Genomic DNA, 23,011 nt, shown 5'->3' with positions numbered 1-23,011 from the left:
CGATCACAGCGCAACTTATTAAAGTAAAATAAGGGAGCATCTAGGTATCAAAACCGCGATATGGTTATGAGGCACGTCGTAGATTAATTCTGACCGCGAGGATTTCTTTGTCGGGCACTAAGTGACGGAGGATAAGTAAGTGATAGATGATAAGTACAGGGATGTTCTTGCATGTCACCCGCATTGGAATTCGGCGACCGTGACTGGGAATGCCCCCGTCCTAGACCTTAGCAGCGCGGCACAACAACGCGACCCGTAGTGATCACCACTTTCGAAATATGCGTTCAAGATAGCGTGGACACGGTTGATGAATCTATTGTTTGTAGGTTCTTTTACCTGAGACATTAACGCTACTGTTTTGGTCATGCACCTGGAGATTGAGGCAAGCAAAAAGTGAACTCACACGGGATACCGCGCACGAAGCGAGCTCATGTTATCTATGCGCGCCACAAGGGACGCCGAGAGAGTCCATGCCGTGACGTCGTCCAGACCTCCCGCTATGCGGCGCCGACCCAACTTATCGGAGCTTATAGAATAACGTGATCGCAATTTACAGTCGCTGATGTGAGTAGAAAAGATCCTCTGAGGATCTCTATTGTGGTTAATAGATATATGATGCATAGGGACAAGGAGTCTGATGTGACTCCTGTTTTAAAAACACTCGCCATGTTCCTTTCGAGACGTTAGCCATTGCTAACATTCTCATGTAGGCTTTAAACTAACACACAATACCAAGTGGTTTCTCTGGCATTCCAACGTTCTTTTAACAGCGGAGCTGATTAGGCTGGTGTTTTTCCGTGATGCGAAACCAGAACTGATAACAATCGTGAACCGGCACGCGCTCTATTCCTTCTCTTCTTCATCGTCCTCCTCTTCGTCATCTTCTGCTGCGCTTCTAGAATCCCTGCACCGCTTTGTCTGGCGCAGGATACAGTAACTCTGATAGGAAAGAGAGAAAGAGAGATTCTCTCTTTCTCGCAATAACGAGAGAGAGAGAGAGAGAAATTCTTGACGAGAAAAACTTCCTGACGAGGCGGGATCCGAACACGGATAGTCACGAACCGAAGGCGAGTATCATAACCTCTCGGCTATCCAGGCACGCCAGCTGAGCACACTATAACCTTGTATAGTATAGTATACTACAGTATACCAAGGAGGTGTGAAAGGGAACTGAGGTTGAGGAAGATGGATAGGAGGAGGTGGTAAAACATAGGATAGGAAGAGAGAGAAATAGAGAAAAACAAAGAAAGAGATAGGAAGCAAGACGAAGCGACGAAAAAGAGAGAGAAAGAAAGAGAAAGAAAGATAGGAACGAGAAATAGAACTTAATAGAGGAAGAAATATAAATAAACACGCTAAACAGACATAGGAAAATAAAGAGAAGAGATAAAAGGGAAAGAGAAAAATAAAGAGAAGGCCACCCAACTCCGTACTTCCTTCAGGCTTGGTACCGCTAGTGCGAAGGTGCAATGATTTTCTACATTTTTATTACTCTTGTGGGATATAGTTGAAACTTTGGTTTATAAACGTTTACTATATGTGAAAACTTATATTTTGTGGAATACAGTGCCTTGTGAGAGCAACGTGCCCATGTCCTTTAGAGGACTCACCAACATGTCTCAAGCTCGAGTCGGAGCTTGTACGAGTAAAATCAGAGTATAGATCATTTTTACACAATATCGTGCGCTTATACATAAGGAGGTCATCACTACTCGACGGGAAGTTTTCTTCCGTCCCTGGTGAGGCGCTGCTCAGTAAATTTCCCTACACGTAGCAACACATAGTGTGATAATATATTGTTCCCTTCATTGTTTTATTTCTTTCAAACATCGCAGCTTTAAAGGGCCAGTAAACAACCCCGATGTCCAAAAATTGTAATGAAAAGAAATATGCGCACTTTTTCTATGTGAACATGCTGCCGCAAGAATTTTGCGAGTACGTGCTATAATAAGGAAGTTACAGGGGTTAGAACATCCGTTTCAGCTGGTTTCAAATTTTCGCGCGGCATCACCACCCTTCTCCGCCACATGGCGGGAAAGGCGTAGCCCATCGTCGTGACTCCGCCCACTTCGGCAACGTGACAAGACGTCAACAATTGACGTCATCGGCGAGCTCGATCAGTCGCAATGCTCTTCCGCTTGCTGCGGCTCCTGGGTGTTTATTGTTTATATTGTCGCACGTGCTCCGTAACTTGACGGGCAGTTTTCGGCTCTTCACTATTTTTAAACCTTTGTGACAGTTCACAATCCAGCAGGAATGCGTGCTTGCTTTCCGATGCGTCGAAGGGGCGCGAGACAAAAGCCTGGAGAACCCCGCTCGCCGCACGAGCAAGCGCGACCCGTCCGAGCTACCGGAGATTCCCCTCTCCCCGCTAGATTTGCAGCCGGCCACTGAACAACGCTTTGCCTCATGTCGAAGGCGAAGTGCGTGCAGGTGCTATGCTGTGCGAGGAATTTACGCGCGACAACTGCATGGCCGAAATCGCATCACCGCAGGGCCAAAAAACAAGGCGCAGTTTCGTAGCGGTGAGTGGGAACAAGAACTGACGTTAACTTGACAACTGTTTGTTGAGACCTACCTGGCTTAGACCATTCGACGAGCTCAGTGCTACGTCAACTCAGCGATCGCCGAGTTTGCGTCACTGCGCGTACGAGGAGGATTGGTCAGGCGTAGGAAAGAAGCGCGGGAATTGTTTTTCGAAATGAAGGGTCTGCGCGGCGCGCAGCGCTGTAATATTCGGAAAACGTGATCGCCGCGGTCTACTGTACGGATTAGCGAGCTTGTTTGGCGGGTGTAAAAAAAAAGTCGCAACCTGTTTACGGGCCCTTTAAATGAAGTCCAGCATACCCAGCCAAGCCGAATGTTAAAAACTAGAAGTAATTAGGAACCTACAACACGTACTGCGTTTCTGCCAAGTGTAGTTCATCCGACAAGGTATTTTAGTGCTGAGAAAAGCAATGTGACAAACTTTTACTGGTAAGGACGCCGCATGCACTCTTACATTTTGCCACACCCAAATGTGAGCCTAAGGAATGGGCTGCACCGAACAGGAGAAATCTTTCTGGAAGACCAGAGGAGACCACGGTCTCCGGAGTTCTTTCTGTTTACATTGCCGGAGACATATACACAAAGAAATAATTCAAATGGTAGCAAAGTAGTTTTCTTTCAAAAATATTTGGCTTTTGTTTATTTTAGAATATGCAGTGCGCACTAGCAGATTACGAATAAGGTACGGAGCAGCACAGGTCTTACGTGGACTGGCAGGATAACACGACCGCTTCCCTCCGAATGTTTTCCCAAAGCTCCATAAAAGATGCCTTGTCCCCTTCTTCCAGTATTTTATTCTCGAAACGGGCAAGTAGGTCGGGCGTAAAGTATTTCTTCCATCCCCCCACCTTGGCTTCTTTGACCAGTGAGTACTTTGAGTTGTCTCCACAGTAGCCTTCCCTGCTGGTAGTCTTCTTGTTAACAAGCAGCTCTTTATATTCCTGCGTCTCATTCGGGTTGAGATTGATTACCATGACTTTTCTCATGTGCTCTGGTTTCGACAATTCGACGATGTTATCGAGCATGTGCGAGTCGTTCCGAAGAACCGTACCGTAGCTCTCACCCAGAAAGCTAGCCAGTCTCAGGATTGTGCCTCTAGTGTCCTTCTTGAGCTCCTCGTAGGTCACAAAGAACACGTTCTGTTCGTCCTTGCGGGCGTACGCTGACGTCACGTGGTCGAAGTAGCTCCCGTAGCCCAAGTCGCCCTCGATGAAAGGTTCGAAGAACTCTTCGAACGTTCCATCTTCGAACTTCGAGCTACTGAGATCTTTCGTCATGCGGAACTGCGAGGCGCAGACGTCCCACGGGTTTCGGGCGATGTAGATGTACTTGGCCTCCTCGTTCAACGCGTCTCGACTCAACGGCAGGTGCGTCGTGAACAGTCTGACGGGCATGGGCGACACCCAGCCTTCGGTGTCCACGTACTCAATAGCCCGGAGGTTGCGGGTGAACTCATCATAGGAGCTTATTGGTTTCCCCCCGTTCAGGATCAGCTGCGTTGTGTATTGAATCCAGTGGGTCCCGCTCTTGGGATAAGAGCTCTGCACAACGTCCCCCTTGGCAGCGCGAAAAGAGAGGCCTTTCCGAAAGATATCTGGGACGACCTCCGGACACCTGGGCACACCATCGATGACTTGGATGTAGGGCCTCCGACCTGGCATGGCAATTATGTCCCGAGCGTAGGGTATGTATCCTAGAAAATAAGCAGGCTGTTTTAATTTTGGCTACCGATATTTATGCTCCGCTATACCGCTCCAAAGTGAAGCAGCTCGCGAATAAGAAACGTCAAGGTTCAGTTTTGTTTACGGTCCAATACCCGGCAACTAACTAGGCCCATACATCACTGTACATGGTCTTCCATTTCTAGTCTTCTATTTCTTTTCAATACCTCATAGAAGATTGTGTGTATTAGATAATTCGAAAAATCATTATTCTGTTTATTGACACCACGATTAGTCGTCACATAACGAATATTTCCCCCGTTCACTTTTTGTTTTACCGGCTCGAACACTAATGAGGTGGTCACATTTGATGCGGTCTACCCTGTACATGCATGTCCAACGAGCCTTCATATTACCACCTCCCTAGCTGCAATGACTTTAATATTTTACGGACATTTGGAGAAATGTTCAGAGCGGCAGTTTTTTGCATGCAGTCACAATAACAGTTTATCTGTAAAGGGCAGTAGCTGTCGGAACACTGACGTGCTTTCGGGGAGCTGAACATGCCATACATGTGTTTCATATGTTTGGTGCCACACGTACGCGAACTGTCGATCGTGATACAGCCAGTGCTGGGAACGAGGAAACGTCGAACCTTTTGGCTCTATCATTGATATCCTGATAAATTGAAACACTGCGCCACTTTGGGATTCCGATCCTTAAATCTCTTGAAGCATAGGAAGGTCCACGCCAGTTGAGAGCTCCTAGTGCACTTCAGCAGTCGTTGGATGAGAAATATTGCGATATGACCATTATATCCAGATAGCAGAATATTTGTTGTTTGGCGCGCTGACGCCCCCCCCCCCCCCCCCCCCCCCCCCCACCGTACTCCCGTATCGTGCGAAAGCACTGGAACCATTGCCGCGCTATGATGATGAGGCACTCCGTGGTGGAGGACTCGGAAATACCTTTAACCACCTTGGTCTCATTTAGGTTGCCACTAAATCTAGGTGCGCAATAGATGCTCCATTTCACCCCCATTAAAGTGCACATTCCGTCATTTAGTTAGCACTAGCAAACGCTGTACTCGGCGACAACTTCTGCTGACAGCGCTGTGGAAGCTACAGAACCGAAGCGCATGCCTGCTACCGCACCAATAAAGTAGTACTTAGGTTTATTAATACGTTTCTCAATTGTCTTGCTAAAAGAAAAGCTGCTTTCTTTATTATGACCAAAATTAATTTACGAGCAATTAGCTAAACTGCTGTACATGTTGTTCAAGCAGCGCCGCTCCTACGATTCTGCGCGAGGCGAGCAGGTTCAGCAAATGACATGAATTCGTTTTAATTAACAGAAGCACTAAAACTGTTGCGAGAAAAACTGACACTAAACAAAGCGAGTGAACAAGTAGGCAATAAAAACTGGCCCTACAGATGGGGTGGTACTCTGGGGCAAGCGCTTTCGTGATATTTGGCGAGACACAACATTGCGTGCATTTTCTGCAAACCCGCTGTGCGTGCACAGCGGGTTTGACACACCCCAGAAACGCTGTCTGCAGATACGCGGATGCATCCAATGCAAAATAAAATTTGTGGAGGGGAAGCCATCATCAGTGGAACCGACCGAGCACAGCGCAACGTAATAAAGTAAATACGGAGCATCTAGGTACCAAAACCATGCACGATATGGTTATGAGGCGCGCCGTAGATTAATTCTGACCGCCAGGATTTCTTTGTCGGGCGCTAAGTGACGATTGACAAGTACACGGATGTTCTTGCATGTCACCCGCAATGGAATTCGGCAACCGTGGCTAGGAATACCTGCGTCGTGGGCTTTAGCAGCGCGACACAACATCGCGACCTGCACTGATGACCACTTTCGAAAAATGCGTTCAAGATAGCGTGGTCACGGTTGATGAATCAATTGTTTTTTTTTTACCTGAGATATTATCGCTGCTGTTTTGGTCATGCACCTGGTGATTGAGACAAGCAAAAAGTGAACACACGGGATAACGCGCACGAATTGAGGTCACGTTACCATGCGCGCCACGGCGGACGCAGAGAGAGTCCATGCCGCGATGTCATCCAGGCCTCGCGCTAGGCGGCGCCACCCCAACTTCCGGGGCTTATAGAATAACGTGATCGCAATTTACAGTCGCTGATGTGAGTTGAAAAGGTCCTCTGAGGATCCCTAATGTGGTTAATAGATACTTGAAGTATTTAGACAAGAACTCTGATGTGGCTCCTGTTTTAAGAACACTCGTGAGGTTCCTTTCGAGATGTTAGCCACGGCTAACATTCTCATTAAGGTTTTAAACTAATACACGCAATACCAAGTGGCCTCGTTGGCATTACAGCGTTCTTTTAGGGGCGCAGCTCATTAGGGTAGTAGTAGTATGTATAGTGTACTGGAATTATTCTAGTACACTATAGTAGTATGTAGCCACCTCACCCGATCGGCAACGGGTGAGGTGGATCGGCAACGGGCGAGCGCCGATCTGCAACGGCGCGACGACCCTGCTGCACGAGAGTTAAGACATACTTTGCGGGCGTTATACTCTAATGAGCTTTCAACTTTTCGTCTTAATGTACATGATAAAGAAATTAGTTCTGCGAAAAACGCAAAGCACAACTTGAGCAAATGTTTGGTTTTGGGACGCTAAATGGGAACATGAGGCGATGCGAAGCCGGAGCACTTGCACGATCGCGTTCCGTTGGCTTTCGTTGGGCATGGTACTGACCTTGCGTCGTGGAACGCGAAGAGGAACGCTACGCGCGTCATGTCTTCCCTCTAGCCTTACCGTTAATTCTCACAGCGCCAGCGGGGAACGCGGTCGCTCTTGGCGCGCTTTCTCTTTCGCTCGGGAGCGGACACTTTCCTTGCATTTCACCGCTCACAAAACGATGATAATGAAGGGACCACGTAAACCAACCCTACAATAAAAGTTTGATGTTTAATATATACACTAGAGCTGTGCACGCGCCGTATTTCCGAGCCCGAGCCCGGGCCCGCTGACTTTTTCAAAGGCCCGCGCGAGCCCGACGGCAAAGTGCTGCGAGCCCGCCCGGCCCGGCCCGATGTACGAAAACACAATCCCGGGCCCGGCCCGGCCCGGCCCGGCCCGGCCCGGCCCGGCTTTTTGAAGGTTCGCTGTCAAAGCATCGTTTTCCGGTAATTTGGCATTTTATTGAGGATATAAAATATGATCAAACGACACACGACGAACAGTCTCTATTGCACAGATTACAAGATGTCGTGCAAAAACAGCAAGCAGTCCAACGATTCCGGCTTCAACGATGTGCGGCGCTTTTGCATTATGTAGCCCGCCGAACTGAAGTTACGTGCGCTGCTTGCATTCGTCGCCGGAATTGCTAATATCTTTTTTGCCAGCCTGGCAAGCTTGGCATATCTCTGCTGCTTGTTTTTTTTCCAGAAGACTACAATTTCAGATGGACTGGAGGGCGATTCCATACAGAGATAATCGGAGAGCTCATGTTTTGTAACTGCTACATTCTCACCACTGTCGCTCCACTCGCCGAACAACTGTAATGGAAAGGAAAAGCGGAAAAGGCGCTGTATGCGTGCTGGAAAACAATTCCCGCTCATTCTGTATGTTTCGGGCTTGAGTCGGGATTTACGCCGGGCCCGAGCCCGGCCCGATAAAACTCCGAGCAGCCCGAACCCGGCCCGGGCCCGAGGTGAAAATACGTCGGCCCGCCCGAGCCCGACCCGCGGGCCGGGTCGGGCTTGGGCTTTCGGGCTACCCGGAGCCCGTGCACACCTCTAATATACACGGTGTTTCACACTCTTTGTATGATGTAGTGGGCGAATTTCACCGAAGAGTTTCAAGGTTTATCGATGATTCCCTCCGGAGCTTCGCCCCCCTCATCATCATTCACCCCGTGGATATGCTGTGATTTTTTTTACAGCAGAGCTGTTTAAGCTGGCCGTCTGTCCATGACACGAAAACAGAACTGATAATAATCGTGAACCGGCACGCGCTCTCTTCCTTCTCTTCTTCGTCGTCGTCCTCTTCATCATCTTCTGCTTCGCTTCCAGAACCCGTGCGCCGCTTTGTCTGGCGCAGCCTGCAATAACTCTGATGTGTGAGAACACGAGTACAGAGAGAGACAGAAATAAAAATGAGAGAGAAATTCTTGACGAGAAAAACTTCCAGACGAGGCGGGATCCGAACCCGCATTCTCACGTACCGAAGGCGAGTATCATAACGACTCGGCTATCCAGGCACGCTGGCAGAGCATACCATAGCTTTGTATATTACGGGATACCAAGGAGGTGGGAAAGGGAGCTGAGGTTGAGGAAGATGGAAAGGAGGAGGGGGTAAAACATGGGATAGAAAGAGAGAGAAATAGAGAAAAAGAAAGAAAGAGAGACGAAGAAAGACGAAGCGACGAAAAATGGAGAGAAAGAAAGGGAAGAAAGAGAAAGAAACGTAGGATAAAGAAACAGAAAGAAATAAATAGAGAAAGAAATGGTAATAAACACACAAAACAGACACAGAGAAATAAAGAGAAGAGATAAAAAGAAAGAATGAAGGAAAGAGAGAAATAAAGAGAAAAAGAGAAGGCCATCCAACTCCGCACTTCCTTCACGCTTGGTACCACTAGTGCCAGGGCCGCCGGATGAAAAATTGGCCGCGTATCTGCGTGCTTCGCTGCCAATGTCCTCTAAAGACGATAGAAGAGGCGCTGCGTGAGATATGGACGCCATCTGGCAATACGTCGGGAAACATGAGTGCTGTGCTGCGGCCTGATAGTGCCGGCGCAGCAGCAGGCGAAGACCGGCGGTGACCAACGCGACCGGCGGGGACGCCAGCCAGCCCGAACACGCAGTTTGGCGTGAAGCGCTGAAGCAGAAGAAACGTCCGCACTCAACGAGTACTCTCCACACACTCTTTTATTTACACGTCGCCTGGGTAAATCAGGAATGCCAGAGCGGCGCCCAATGGCATTCGAACAGTGCAATACAGAACCGAAACCGAAACACAACAATGAGCTCGTGTAGAGGGCACGGAGGAAGGCAAGTTTCAGCGCAGTCGCATTTTCAGCGCAGCTTAAGAAACTAGGGTCTTTAGAATTACGTATGTATGCATTTTCTATTAAAGGAACACACCACCTAATACTTACCTAGTGATGTTGCGCCTCAGATATGCGTAATGTTTGCTTTTTGATCGACAAAGTCTGAACCTAGTCAGCCGTTCAATATGGCTGGCCCTTGGGCAAGTGGTTCAAATTTGGCCGAGTGGCTGAATCGAGTGACGTGCCGACAAACAGAAAGACAGACAGACCAAAATTTCTCCGTTGAAGTATCCCAAGGAAGACTATCGTCTTTAAAAGCGCACGGTACGGCCTGCCGCGTCGGGCGGCTTTCTAGGCAGAGCGCGTGTTCGCCCTAGATGCAGTTGCGGCCGCTGCGGCGCGACGGGGCGGGGAAAGTGAACGCTGGATGACAGAGATTCGCGAAAAGAAGGCCGCGCCTAGGATATTTTGGAGCCACCTAAAAGCGCTGGGTAGGAAGTCTGTCACAATGCAACAACATATGGTAGATGAAGGAGGAAATAAATTGGAAGGATATGAAGCGCTAGGTTACATCCGAAAGATAACAGCCGATTCGTTTAAAAAGGTCCCCCAGGGGATTCCCCCGGTGAGTAAAGGTACGCAAAGGAGTGCAACCGACGAAGATGTAGTACTAGAGAATTTCAATTGGAAGAAGGCCGAAGGAAAAAAAATCACAGCATATCCACGGAGTGAATGATGATGAGTGGGCGAAGCTGCGGAGGTTCATCGGTAAACCGTGAATCTTCCGTGAAATCTGCCCAGTACATCATCACCGACGTGAGATCGGGCGCGTTTATACTAAAGGTTCGATGAGTTATAACGACTTGCAGCTCACTTTAATTTTACATGTACGCTGTGAATTTTCATTGTTTAGAAAACCATTGCTTTAGAAAACATCTGGCGTCTTTCGTTAAGCAGCTGGCGTCTTTTCGTTTTGCTTTAGAAACATCTGGCGTTCTTTCGTTTTGCTTTTACAAAACATCTGGCGTCTTTCGTTGGTTTATTTCATCAATCAACGGCGTTTTGAACAAAATTTTTAATGTTTAATCACGCACAGGAGAAATCTCACCAGGCACTACCTTGGAGGTAATGGCTGCTAATGGGAATGAGAGACAGAAGAAGTCGGCTTTTAGCTAACACTTACACTTCTACTTCTACTAACGTTTCCTACTGGAACATGCCAATGGCTGCTAATGGGGAATGAGAGACAGAAGAATTCGGGCTTTAGTTAACGCGCACGCTGCAAATTTTTTATTGTTCAACAACGCACAGGAAAAATCTCCCACCGGCACCACCTTGGAGGTCAAAGCGTAAGACTGGTTACGCACTACGACTACTACGACTACGACTACGAGGGACGAACGGGTGCCGCCTTAAGGAGCTTCGCCCCTAAAATTCCTAAGCGCACTACTCCGGGCTTAGATGGGGTTCCCGTCAGCCTCATTAACGAACTCGGACATAACACTAAAGAAGCACTGCTGAAAGCCGTAGAAAAGTGCTTACAGGAGAGGGAAATACCAGACAGTTGGCGAAAAAGTAGAATGAATTTAATCTATAAAGGCAAGGGAGAAAAGGATAATATTCGCTCGTATAGACCGCTAACAATTACATCGGTGCTATACAGGTTGGCGATGCAGGCAGTAAAATTAAAAATGGAAGCGTGGGTAGAACAAAATGATATTTTGGGAGAACTTCAGAATGGATTTCGAATCGACAGGCGGTTAGACGATAATCTGTTTGTTCTTACGCAGTGTACTGAAATATCTAAAATAGAAAACAGGCCCTTATACGTAGCTTATCTAGATATCACCGGGGCGTATGACAACGTTAATCAGGAAATTTTGTGGGATATATTGAAGGAACTGGGCATAGGTGACGACTGTGTACAGCTTTTGAGGGAAATATACCGAGAAAATACAGTTTGTATAGAATGGAAAGGAACAAGTAGCAAGGACAGCGTTGAAATTAGCAAGGGGCTGAGACAGGGATGTCCTTTGTCCCCGCTGTTATTCATGCTGTACATGGCGAGGATGGAAAAAGCGCTAGAAGGTAGCAACATTGGGTTTATTTGTCACACAAACAGGTCGGAGCGATGGTTGAGCAGAAGCTTCCAGGTCTGTTTTATGCTGATGATATTGTCTGATTTGCGGACAGTCAAGATGATATACAGCGACTGGCAGATATATGCGGAAGGGAGTGTGAGGCTCTAGGACTAGGATTTAGTGCAACAAAATGTGGATTGATGGTATTCAATGATCACGGAGACCATAAGGTCTTAATACAGGGCCAAAAAATACCGAGGGTAAGCGAGTACAAGTACCTCGGAGTATGGGTAAATGAGGGGGATAGATATATGGAGGTACAAGAGAAAGCATCGGTAGCAAAGGGAAAGAGGAATGCTGCAATTATGAAGCACAGAGCTTTATGGGGATACGATAGGTACGAGGTGCTTCGAGGGCTGTGGAAGGGTGTGATGGTTCCGGGGCTTACATTTGGGAACTCAGTGGTGTGCATGAAGTGAGAGGTGCAATCAGGAATGGATGTAAATCAAAGGACGGTGGGCCGCCTCGCGTTGGGCGCTCACGGTAAGACGACAAATGAGGCGGTAAAGGGTGATATGGGATGGACAGGCTTTGAAGTGAGGGAAGCGCAGAGCAAAATGAGATTCGAAGAGAGGCTGAGGAAAATGAAGAAGAGTAGATGGGCAGAGGTTTTCAGGTATTTGTATAGAAAAAGCGTTGACACGCAGTGGAGAAAAAGAACTAGGAGGCTCACCAGTAAATATACGGCTGGCAGTGCGGGCGATATGGCAACAAGGAAAGCGGAAGGTCAGAGAGGCGGAGAGGACTTATTGGATGACAGCGATGGAAAAGAAGCCGGCTCTGAGTAACTACCGAAAAGGAAAAGACGAAATAAGGAGGGAAAGGTTTTATGATAATTCAAGGGGAAGCGCTTTACTGTTTGAAGCAAGGTCGGGCTGCCTTAGAACGCGTAGTTATAAAGCCAGATTCAGTAGCGAAGAAGAACAATGTACATGCTGCGGGGGGAACTAAGGAAACGATGGAACATGTACTGATTGAATGTGGCGATATTCACCCAGGTATACGTGTGGGCACGAGTCTACATGAAGCCTTGGGTTTTAGGGACAACAATGGAAAGCTGAACACGCCCGCGATAGAAATAAGTAAGAGACGGTTAGAGTATTGGTGGCAGAAAAGTAGAGATAAAGTACAAAAATAAATAATTGGGGGAAAAAAAAGGTCATTCTGCCTTAAGAGGCAGAGAGATGGACCGTGAATTTATATTTTTTGGTATAATAACATAGATTTAATCAATGTAGATAAGGCATTAGAACAACATGAAAAAGGAAGTTTTTTTTCTTTCTTTTTTTTCTCCTTGGAGCCTCGTGGCAGACATGTCACCGCCCCGTTATAAAGGGGACGCTCATTGCATCCATCCATCTATCCATCCATCCATCCATCCGGGAAACGGGTGCCGGCGGCTCCGTTTCCCAATTAGTTGGTGTGGTCACAACAGCGATCTCACTCAGCTGTTCTAAGCGGTTTTTTTCTATCTCATCTATCGCAGTCATGACCTATCATGCATTCAGTTGAGTTCGTTCGCGTAATCTGGTTAAATAGCCAATTAAGTTTGCGTGTACGTGCCTAGCTACTGGCATTTTTTTTCCAGGACTATCTTTTTGCTTTGTGTCTGAAAGAATATTCCACAATGCGCGCAGCAATATTATATGGCGCTGAATGTGTGAGAAAGTGTTGTTATATTTATGTGCGTGCAATGAATGCATCGGTTGTTATTTTAACATATTGATTTCCGTGACATTTCTTCAGCACCTTTGAGTTTTCTTAGCTGAAAATGCTTTACAGGTATTCATTTGAAACATCTGACAATACACGTTCATGCTCTTTATACACAGGAAGTGCATGTAAAACATACGTTGAATCTTTGTCATGATGTCTGATACATGATACTGTGCCGAAAAGTAATTCAGCTTCGGATGCTTGATACTAGCGGATTCTACAAATATAGTGACGCACTCCTCGTAACTTTGTTGAAAAGGCTGCGGAATTATATATTCATTAAAGGTGGCTTGCAAATATTCTTGACAGTTGATAGCTGGGCAATGTCATCAAATTGATGTATATATAAGGCCGATCACTGCAGTGACTAGTATATTAATATCTCGAAGAATCAAGCTACAACTGAACTTTTCTTTAAATGGCGGGGATCAACTCAAGCTATATATATATATATATATATATATATATATATATATATATATATATATATATATATATATATATATATATATATATTGTAGTGGATCAGACCAACGAAGTGACTGGCGTGTGAAGGGGAGTCTAGTGAAAGAGAATGAAAAGGATGGAGTTGTGTTGGACCGTGTTTGTCTGAGTTGCTCTCGTACGTTACATTTGGTGGCAGCGGTGACAACGGTAACCCATGCTTACACGGAGCAAGGCTTCTGCTGCGACAGCAATAGTCGGTGATTCAGCGGTGAACCCTATGGAGGACGATGCGTCGTCGCCGGCCGTGGGACCTGCTGTCCCGACTACGGAGGGAAGCTTGGCAGAGGCCGCGGGAGCCCCTGTCTCATCAAACATCCCGCCACCCGCACCCCGTCAGCCTCTTCCGTCGGAGTTTGATGTCCGGGGCACATCAACTCACCCTCCACAGTCAAGCACAGGGCCCAGTCTACCTATGGCAGATTGCCTACAAGCCCTGGCTTCACAAGGTGAGGCCGACAGAAGAGCGCTCATGCAAGATTTCGAGACTCGCTTTGCTACTCGCCTGCTATCTCTTGAGACCGCGCTTGCCCAGAGTACCTCCACGGCAGATGACGTCGTCGCAGACCTGGCTGCACGGGTCTCTGTCATCGAGGCACAGTCTAGCCGTCAGCAACGTGTGTCCACATCGGTCGAACAAAACAACATCGGTCGAGCTCAGTCTCCGTTTTTTGGAGCACACCTTCTACCACCTACCTTTGATGGTACCACATCGTGGGCAGCATTTCTGGTGCAGTTCGAGTCTGTTGCTACCCTAAACGGCTGGACAGTTCAAGACAAAGCCCAGGTGCTCGTTCTGCAACTCCGTCACGCCGCGGCTGAATACCTCGAGTACATTCCCCAAGCCATCCGCTCGAACTATGAAGCACTGGTGTCGGCGCTCGAAAGCCGATATGGTGACCGTCATCTTCTTCAGCTCTACCTCACACAGCTGAAACACGTCCGGCAGGGTCGGCGAGACCTTCAAGAACTCGCTGCTCACGTCGATAGCTTGGCCCGGAAGGCCTTCTCGGGTTGCCCTACCGCAACCATGGACCTTATTGCTGCTAATGCCTTTGTTGACGCCATCAATAACAGCAACGTCCAGCGCCTCGTCCGCCTCGCTCGTCCGATCGACGTACCATCAGCTCTAGCCGTCGCTCTTGAGGCAGAGATACAAGAAGGCTCGCAAGCAGCTGAAGATCCGTACCGGAGGCCAACCTACACGGACGTGCCCTCCGGGGCCCGAAATTCTCCTGCTCGGCTACACGAGCCTGCAGCGATGTTTCGCTGCTACCACTGCAACGACGTTGGACATTTTGCTCGTAACTGCCCTGGAATGTCCGAGTCGCTGCCAAACTCGGTTGCTCGTGCAAAGTTTCCCTCGGGAAACTACAATGCGGGCCGAGTCATGCGTGACAGTCGCTTACCCGGTTTTTTTCGAGGCGGCCGGGTCAAGTGACAACCACGTTTTTATATTTACACAAGTATACTATAGTAGCACGCAAAACCACGGCTGCTCTAGGACAGTCAAGTACGTACCTTTGTTGGAGCGAGCATGGGTACCTTTGTAGAAAATATATAATAGAAAAAATATACAGTAATAGATGACAGAACCACATGACGCAAGACAATCACGTTTGTGTGCAACGAAGATTCGCCAGTGCCTAACATCAAAGGACCAAAACGAAAGGTTTTATGGTCTGCACAGACTGGAAGTAGACATGGGAAGCCGAAATTTGGGCTCACAAGCTGAAGGCATAACAAAACAGTACTAAAAAATGCAGTGGCTTAGCTCGGCTATGCCAGGATATACGTAGCGTTAGCAAAGGTTCAGCTGATTATTCTCAGCTTTCCAGGTTTTCTAGAATTATTAGCCTTCTGTTCATTCTTCGTACGCTGAGCCGCTAATTGCCAGGCAACTACTTCGGGATCCAATGACATAAGCTTCTCGGTTCTTCTGCGCCGTTGAGCAGCATTTGCGCTCTCCTTCTCCATGGCGTTACGCATCTGCAAACGCCAGTCGGAGGCGCTATCAATCGGCTCCGGCGCAGTCAGACGGCGACTGCACAGCGAAGGCGAATAGCTGCGCGCGCTGGCGCCAGCGTGTCTGCCATGGCTACGACGTCATTCCTCTCGAATGCACAGACCAGCAGCGGCGAGTCGCGCGCGGCGGTGGCGGAGAGAGCGCGGTGGCGTAGAGCGGTGAGCCAACTGTGTGACATTACCGATCCTCGCGCATGCGCAGCACGGCTCATGAGGATCCACGCGAAATCGACTCCGGCTAGACAGGACAAGTGTAGCTAACGCTACAAAATAAGAAGAAAAGAGAGACGAGTATAAGGAAAGCGTCCCCCCCCGCGCTTTTTGTTTACCGTATAGTTGTCAAAAGCGAACTTTGTCTCTGTGAGTCGCTCGCAATGTGTGTGTTGGCTGCCACGTATATTTGTTTGAAATGAAATTTTGTCGTAGCCCCCAGCCGTTTTTCTGCACTTCTTTGTCTCCGCATGTTTTGCTGAGGTAAGAGTCTGTGCCCCGTACCGCTGATGACCACAGACAACCCAACTCTCTGAATAAAAGGGAAAACGTGCTTTTCACGGCAACCAACATCAGTACCACATGGCATTACGGGGCAACGCACGCCACCGCAACGCGACAGCGTTTGGAAACAACCGGAACCGATGACAAAGGTGCCGCGGGCTGAAAGGTGGGAACTAGAAAAAAACGAGAGATAAGAGAAAACGGGAAGGTGGTGTCACGGCCGCTGGATTTCAACAACGTTTGCAACAAGCCGCCGTTTGCAGATAGCAGGAATGAGCCCTAAATTCATAACAAATAAAATACCTTCTCACATTTTGTCCAGATTTTATGTTCATTGTTGAATTCGTTACATGATCATAAAAACGGCGTAACGCGAAGAGACAGAAATACTGAAGAGCGCAGGAATGCAAGCAGATGTGTTCGTGTTTTTCAGCCTTTTCGTCACTCTTTCCGTCTGACCATTTTCATATTAATTAACCCGTAACAGCTCGCCGAATTGTCAGTATTGAAGGTGTAGTGACTGAAATTTCAAAGTGACTCGAATCTCCTATGAGATGGTCGCACATATGATAAGCATTATTTCATGGCAGTTGCATGCGATACCGTACCGTATGTGTACTATAAACATGTTTGGAGGAAGGAAGAAGTTTGTCTTATTTTGTGTCAAATAAATAGTGGCCGCTGCAATTTCTGAGATCACTTTTTCGAAATGAAATGATTAAATCTGAAGCAACATACTCAGAGCCAAAATAAAGTATTTCGACGCATTAGGAATGGTGCAGCGCCTGCAGGTTGGTTAGTTGTGGTCTTCTAGGATACCAGAAAAATATGCCCACGCGATTACTTCCGTAAAAAGCGATCTGTGCGCGAAGTTGCATCTTTGGCAAGGCAAGAACAAAAATGCCCAAGCGCTGCAAGTATGTACAAGAAATATCGGTAATTAACTGATGTGTACACGCTAGATGGATTTTAAAAGAAGATTTCGGGCGTCACATGAAGACGCACGCGCTCAAGCCATAACTGCCGCAAGCGCGCCGCGCATGTGATCCCGGGGGCGTCCGCGAAACCCGTCCCCCCCTGGTGGCGCCGCGGCGGTGGACCGGGAAGCTACGCCTGTCACGCCGGTTTCAGAGCACACGGCAAGCCGTACGCGCCCTACTGAAAAAAACCTATATGGTTTCATACAGGATCCGTATGGTTTTATACAGGACTTACAGGACTAAATATAGGAATTGTATAGGACCGTGTGGGGGTATATAGGATCCAAACAGGATCCAAATGGGACCTAAACAGGACCCATATGGCGGTATATAGGACTCAAATAGGACCTCCAGAGGACCCATATGGCGGTAATAGGATACAAATAGGGCCGGTCAGGACCTATATGGCGGCATTTAGGATCAACACAGAGGTTGTTTTCTTTCATCCGTTCTCATTCAAACCTCTCACAATCTCTTCCTGATCAATAGTTCGCCTTTTTATCTTTATACGTGGCAGGACAGCACTTAATTCTCAATATTATCTTTCAAAGTCTCTTTCATCTCAATCTAGCTTTCGAACCAGCTGGCTTTTTTTTATCTTGACAAGTGGCAGTGCAGCACATAATCATCCGCTTTCATCTACACCTCTTACAATATCTTTTTGCACGCGCAACCCTTACAAAAATGCACTTTGCGTGTCGATTGACCCCGAACCGAGGCCTTTTTGACTCAATAGCTGGTCAATTATACGGCAGCTTCTAATGAGTGTGTGATGTTATTTGGGCAGGACCGCTCCAGAAAGAATCACAACAGCACGCCAGTGCACAAACACACGTCCCACTTATATTGCACCCTTCACGCATGGACAACAAACATTCATTAAGACATTGCTAACAAAAGCACGCGGACTAAACTAAATGAATAAATAGAACGTCGGGCCTACAGTTCGGTCGTCGGGGTAGTCGCCTGGGCCGTCGTTGCTTCCCCGTCGGCACCTTTCAGTGGCGAAGACGTGGTTGCGGCGCCGTCACCTGCCGTGACGAAGTCGGAAGACGCAGGGTCGCCGCGTCGAACTCCAGCGGTTCTGCGACGGAGCCGACGACACACGGGTTCCGGCGGCAGCGAGTTGTGCCCTTGAGCACGAACAGTACGCCTGGGAAGCCCACGCCAGCCCTCCTGGAACAGCGGGCCAACGGCAGGTTCAAACCCGGCGTCAGCTCTCCAAGACCAGCGGGGCACGGGCAGGTTCAGGCACCCGGCGTCAGCTCTCCTAGACCGGTCGTCTAGCGGAAGGCTGAGCTTTGGTGGGAGTGTCACGACGTGGCCGGGGTCGTACCTATGGGCCAGACGCCCAACGAGGTAGTCCTGCCTCGAACGACCAACCTCGCGCACTGCCGAAGGCACGGGCCACCCACCCTCGAGGCCGCGCCTCACGAGCTGTCGTCTTCCTCGTCGGCACCGCACGGCACATACACATCACATCCACTTCGCCACCGCACGGCACACTACATATTCAATTTTCGGTTTTTTTTTGTATCCGCGCACCACATATTATCACATCACCCCCTTTTTCGAGAAAGTTGTTCACAACTATTCTAGCACAAGGGCGCGGAACAAAACGAACTATGAGTGCACCGTAAGTTGGCCTGAGTGTTCGCATGGAAACATTAAGAGAATTCTTCACAGAGCATTGTATACAGTGCAGTTAGGCAACTACAGTACAAGCGGGTTTGGCTGTGTCGCCACTATTAGCCAACTAATTCGCACTGTTTTCCCAGGTATGTCATGAAAAATGTCTGCATATACTCCTCAAATAGTGCCTGCATATTCTTAACTTGTTGAGCTGTAAGGTTTGGTAATCCCTTGGTATCCGCGCAGAACTGCCTGGGATACGAGCCCAATATTGCCATTTGTTGTACTCCATTTCCTTCGTCGGAGAAATTTTCCTTGACCTCTGAAACAACTGACACCTGTTGCGGTTCCGTAGATTCGCGCTCTTCGTATTTTTTGAGCATGTTGATATGAAAAATCTTGTTTTTCCCAGACACATCGATGACGTAGTCAACATCATTTTTCCGTTCGATGACCTGGAACGGCCCTTTCCAATGCATTAACAGCTTGTTGGAGTCAGTCGGCAGCAGAATTAAAACCTTGTTGCCTGGGCATAGTTTTCGAGGGCGAATTTTCTTGTCATAGTAGGTTTTTTGCTTCGCACGAGCCTTCTCCAGCTGTTCATGGGCTATCTTGCAAGTCTCCTCTAGGCGATTGCGCAAATCAAAGACATAGGTGTAAGTCGTCCGCGTTTCTGCGTCTAGCCCCTCATTTGTCCACAGTTCTCTCAGCACGGTTAGCGGTCCTCGGACGTGGCGGCCGTAAATGAGTTGAAACGGAGAAAACCCGAGGCTTGCCTGTGGGACTTCCCTATATGCAAATAGCAGTGGAGCAAGGTACCGGTCCCAAGATCGAGGTCTCTCTTGGCACATTCTCTTTAGCATTGTCTTGAGGGTGCCATTGAACTTCTCCACGAGACCGTTCGCCATCGCATGATATGGGGTCGTCTTTAGCATCTTCACGGAGAGAAGCCTGCTAACCTCTTTCATTAATTCTGAGGTGAAACTTGCCCCTTGGTCGGTTACCATTTCCTTTGGCAAGCCGATGCGGGAGAAAATCTCGACGAGTGCTTCCGCAACGTGAACTGCATCGATTGCGGGCAATGCTACAGCGTCAGGGTAACGAGTAGCAAGATCGATGAGTGTCAAAACGTATCGGTTCCCACGGTCCGATCTTGGTGAAAATGGGCCGATTAAATCAACCGCGACCCTTTCAAAAGGTGTCCCCATAAGAGGCATGTTGCCTAGTGGTGCGACTCCAACTTTTCCTTTAGGGGTAGTTCTCTGGCACTTGTCGCAAGACTTGACAAAGCGCTTGACGTCCCCATTCAAATCAGGCCAATAAAATTCTGCCAGGACACGATCAGTGGTTCTTTGGATGCCTTGGTGTCCTGCCATGATACTTGCATGAGCAATGTCCAGTATACCGACCCCGAACACTTTCGGAGTGACCATCTGTTTAAAGGTTCTTTCAGTGGCCAGGCGGTAGCGTCGATAAAGTAATCCTTTATCTTCAATGAACTCATAACTGTGACCCTTTCCCGATTTGAACTCTTTGTTCACTTTAGCAAAGACAGCTTTTAGGGTCGGGTCCTTTCGCTGCTCCTCGACGAGTTGCGCTCTGGTAACGTCAGGTAAGAAAGTTGTTGACACGTACAAAGGCTTGATCTTGTCTTGGCCTTGTTGTTTGGCTTCGGCTTTTGCCACGCTTGAAGAGACAGTGGTTGAGGTGACAGAGGACTTGGTCGGGTGTGCTTGCGCCGGTAACTCATCCATCTGGGTACGAGCCGCCTGCTTCCAGTCAGAATCCGGATCGTACGGTCCTCTGACACCTGGAAGATTCCCCAGCACAAGGTCATATAGGGGTCGATCCATACAAGCCACTTTCAGCATCCCTGTGAAGTACGGCGTGTGGACTTGTACAACAGCTTCTGGGAGATGGCTAGTTGATCCGTCTAGGAGAACGACGCCGATGTTCTTGCCTGTGATGCACACATCAGGAACGAGCTCTCGTCGGACGATTGCCGTGTTGCATCCCGTATCGCGTAGTACTCGAACCTCTCTTCCTAGGAGTAGACCTCCGACCACTGGCATCCCGTCGACCAGGAAACGTACTGCACCCTGCAAGTTGTCGTCGTCGTGGTGACTTGCGCAAGGAATCTTCCCTCCTGGACGCTTAGATGCTTTCTCGCTGCAGTCCGGCAGATTCGGATTCAGTAAATGCGCACGACGAACTCGGTTGTGGTCCCCATGCTGGTTTCGGCAGGTTTCTGTTACGTGTCCCGTTTTTCCGCACAACTTGCACTTTAGCATCTGCTTAGGTGGATTGCGGCAGTCAGGAGCTAAATTCCGAAGCGATTGCAAAGGATACACTTGAGTTGCGGTTTACGCGACGCTTCTGTAGGCTTTCCACCGGACTCTTTCGCGGGGGTCAGGACCTTTTCCTAGATTAGTCAAATTCTGCGCCTCAAGGAAGCGATCCGTCAAATTAGCGAGCTCATCTAGTGACTTGCACTCTCGCTCTTTCAAGAAAACAACCAGCTTTGGATGGCAACAACGCAAGAATTGCTCAGAGATTACGTGATCCCTTAGATCTTCGTAGGTTTTCGATACGTTTGCCATGTCTATCCAATGGTCAAAATAGCTGGCAATTCTTGCTGCTAACTGTCTGCCAGTTTCACCATCTGCTGCTCGTGCTTTCCTAAACTTCTCTTGGTAGCCTTGAGCCGTGAACTGAAATCTCTGCAGTAGAGCTTTCTTTACTTTCTGGTAGTCAAGGGAATCGGCGGCAGTCATTCGGCCTATCACGGTTAACGCGTCACCCGTTAGGCACATGCTTACAGCGAGACCCCATTTTTCTTGCGGCCAATCCTGTCCTGTGGCTACGCGCTCGAATCGCTGCAGATAGGCGTGCAAATCATCGCGTTTCTCGTCAAATAAAGGCAGTAACTTCTGCGGATTGAGAGGCGAGGAGTTGCTGGGCGCAGTCAAAGCGTCATTCGCTGCTACGGGCATATTCTGAGCTCCTTCCTGAAGCTTGAGCTTTAGCTGCAGAATTTCGCGTTGCCTTTCGTCAGCTTCTTTGGCTGCCTCTCGCTCTGCAGCTCTCTCATCCCTTAGTTTAGCCTGTTGGGCCTCAATCCACTTGTTAAGCTCTGCACCCGAGAACCCTAGTTGGACCCCTATAGCGGCGAGTTTTTCCAAGTCCATGGTGCAGTTTGAACGTGTGTCTGTCTCGAGCGAAACTGTCTTCTTTCACTGGTTTAACGAGCGGATCCTGGCAGGCTCGCCAGTTTGTGATGTTATTTGGGCAGGACCGCTCCAGAAAGAATCACAACAGCACGCCAGTGCACAAACACACGTCCCACTTATATTGCACCCTTCACGCTGGACAACAAACATTCATTAAGACATTGCTAACAAAAGGACGCGGACTAAACTAAATGAATAAAAAAAGTTCGGCAGCTCCCACGTACCGTGGGAGTCGATGTTATGCGAAGCATGCGGCGGGTAGGTGACAGTGGCGTAACTTTTTTAACTGAGCGACACGTTACAAAATGGCGCTAAAGATTTGTATAAATATTATACGCACACATATATAGGTTGAAGAGCCGCATATGTGTTATATAACCAGTTGTTTGCGGTTGGGTAACGCTACCAATGGCAACGTGGGTATTACCAACACCAGAAGCGGTAAGCTGATATATAGTGCTTATACGTGTCCCCGAGAACGTACGCACGTTTCACGAACCCGTGTGCATGTGTGCAAGAAGTTCTTGACGGTTCTTGAACAAGGGCATCATCACCGTGATCAGTGAGCACCAGCAGCTGGTCATGACTTGTTATAGGATCCGGTCATGATGGTGGTTACGAGGGGTCGTGTAGTGAAGTATGTGGTATAGTAGAGCTGTTGGAATTTGTGGATGCCTCGGTCATTTCGTCGACACATTGTCTGTCGACAGAGCCGGCGACATGTCGGAACCTGAAGCCACCCTTGGCGTTGGTGAGGTATAGGCCGTCGAGACTTGTAGGCCTGGATAGTGCTACGTAGACCACATCAGTGGGTGGTGTTTGTCGTATTCGTAGACTACTGAGCGTATGTGGCCTATGTAGCGAGTCTACAAAGCGTCTGTCAAATCAATCTTGGCATCATCCTCTCGGTCAGCATGAGGCCATCGTCCAGCCTCGTAACAAATGAAGAGAACACTGCGTCGTTGTGGTGGACAAAGTGCACTTTACCGTGCGGTGAGGGGATATCATTTGTAACTTTCGTTAATGTATTCCTCCGGGGTC

General features: G+C 48.4%; 2 protein-coding genes across 3 annotated transcripts in view; both read right to left on the bottom strand.

The window, feature by feature from the left end:
* Window positions 1-23,011, bottom strand: part of LOC119391015 (potassium channel subfamily K member 17) — a 522,775-nt gene that overhangs the window by 122,759 nt on the left and 377,005 nt on the right. The gene's annotated exons all lie outside the window — the stretch shown is intronic.
* Window positions 3,249-4,208, bottom strand: LOC119391963 (sulfotransferase 1B1). The gene has a single exon (XM_037659606.2). It carries the CDS (start codon window positions 4,206-4,208, stop codon window positions 3,249-3,251), a length of 960 nt encoding a protein of 319 aa, XP_037515534.1.

The sequence above is a fragment of the Rhipicephalus sanguineus genome, chromosome 4 (assembly GCF_013339695.2).
Source record: "Rhipicephalus sanguineus isolate Rsan-2018 chromosome 4, BIME_Rsan_1.4, whole genome shotgun sequence".
In the NCBI taxonomy this organism is placed as follows: domain Eukaryota; kingdom Metazoa; phylum Arthropoda; class Arachnida; order Ixodida; family Ixodidae; genus Rhipicephalus; species Rhipicephalus sanguineus.
The sequence above is the reverse complement of the archived record's forward strand: the minus strand, read 5'-3'. Positions and strand labels throughout refer to the sequence as shown.

Bases quoted from the DNA above. Each gene is read 5' to 3' on its own strand.
- LOC119391963 (XM_037659606.2), bottom strand. From the start codon at position 4,208: ATGCCAGGTCGGAGGCCCTACATCCAAGTCATCGATGGTGTGCCCAGG.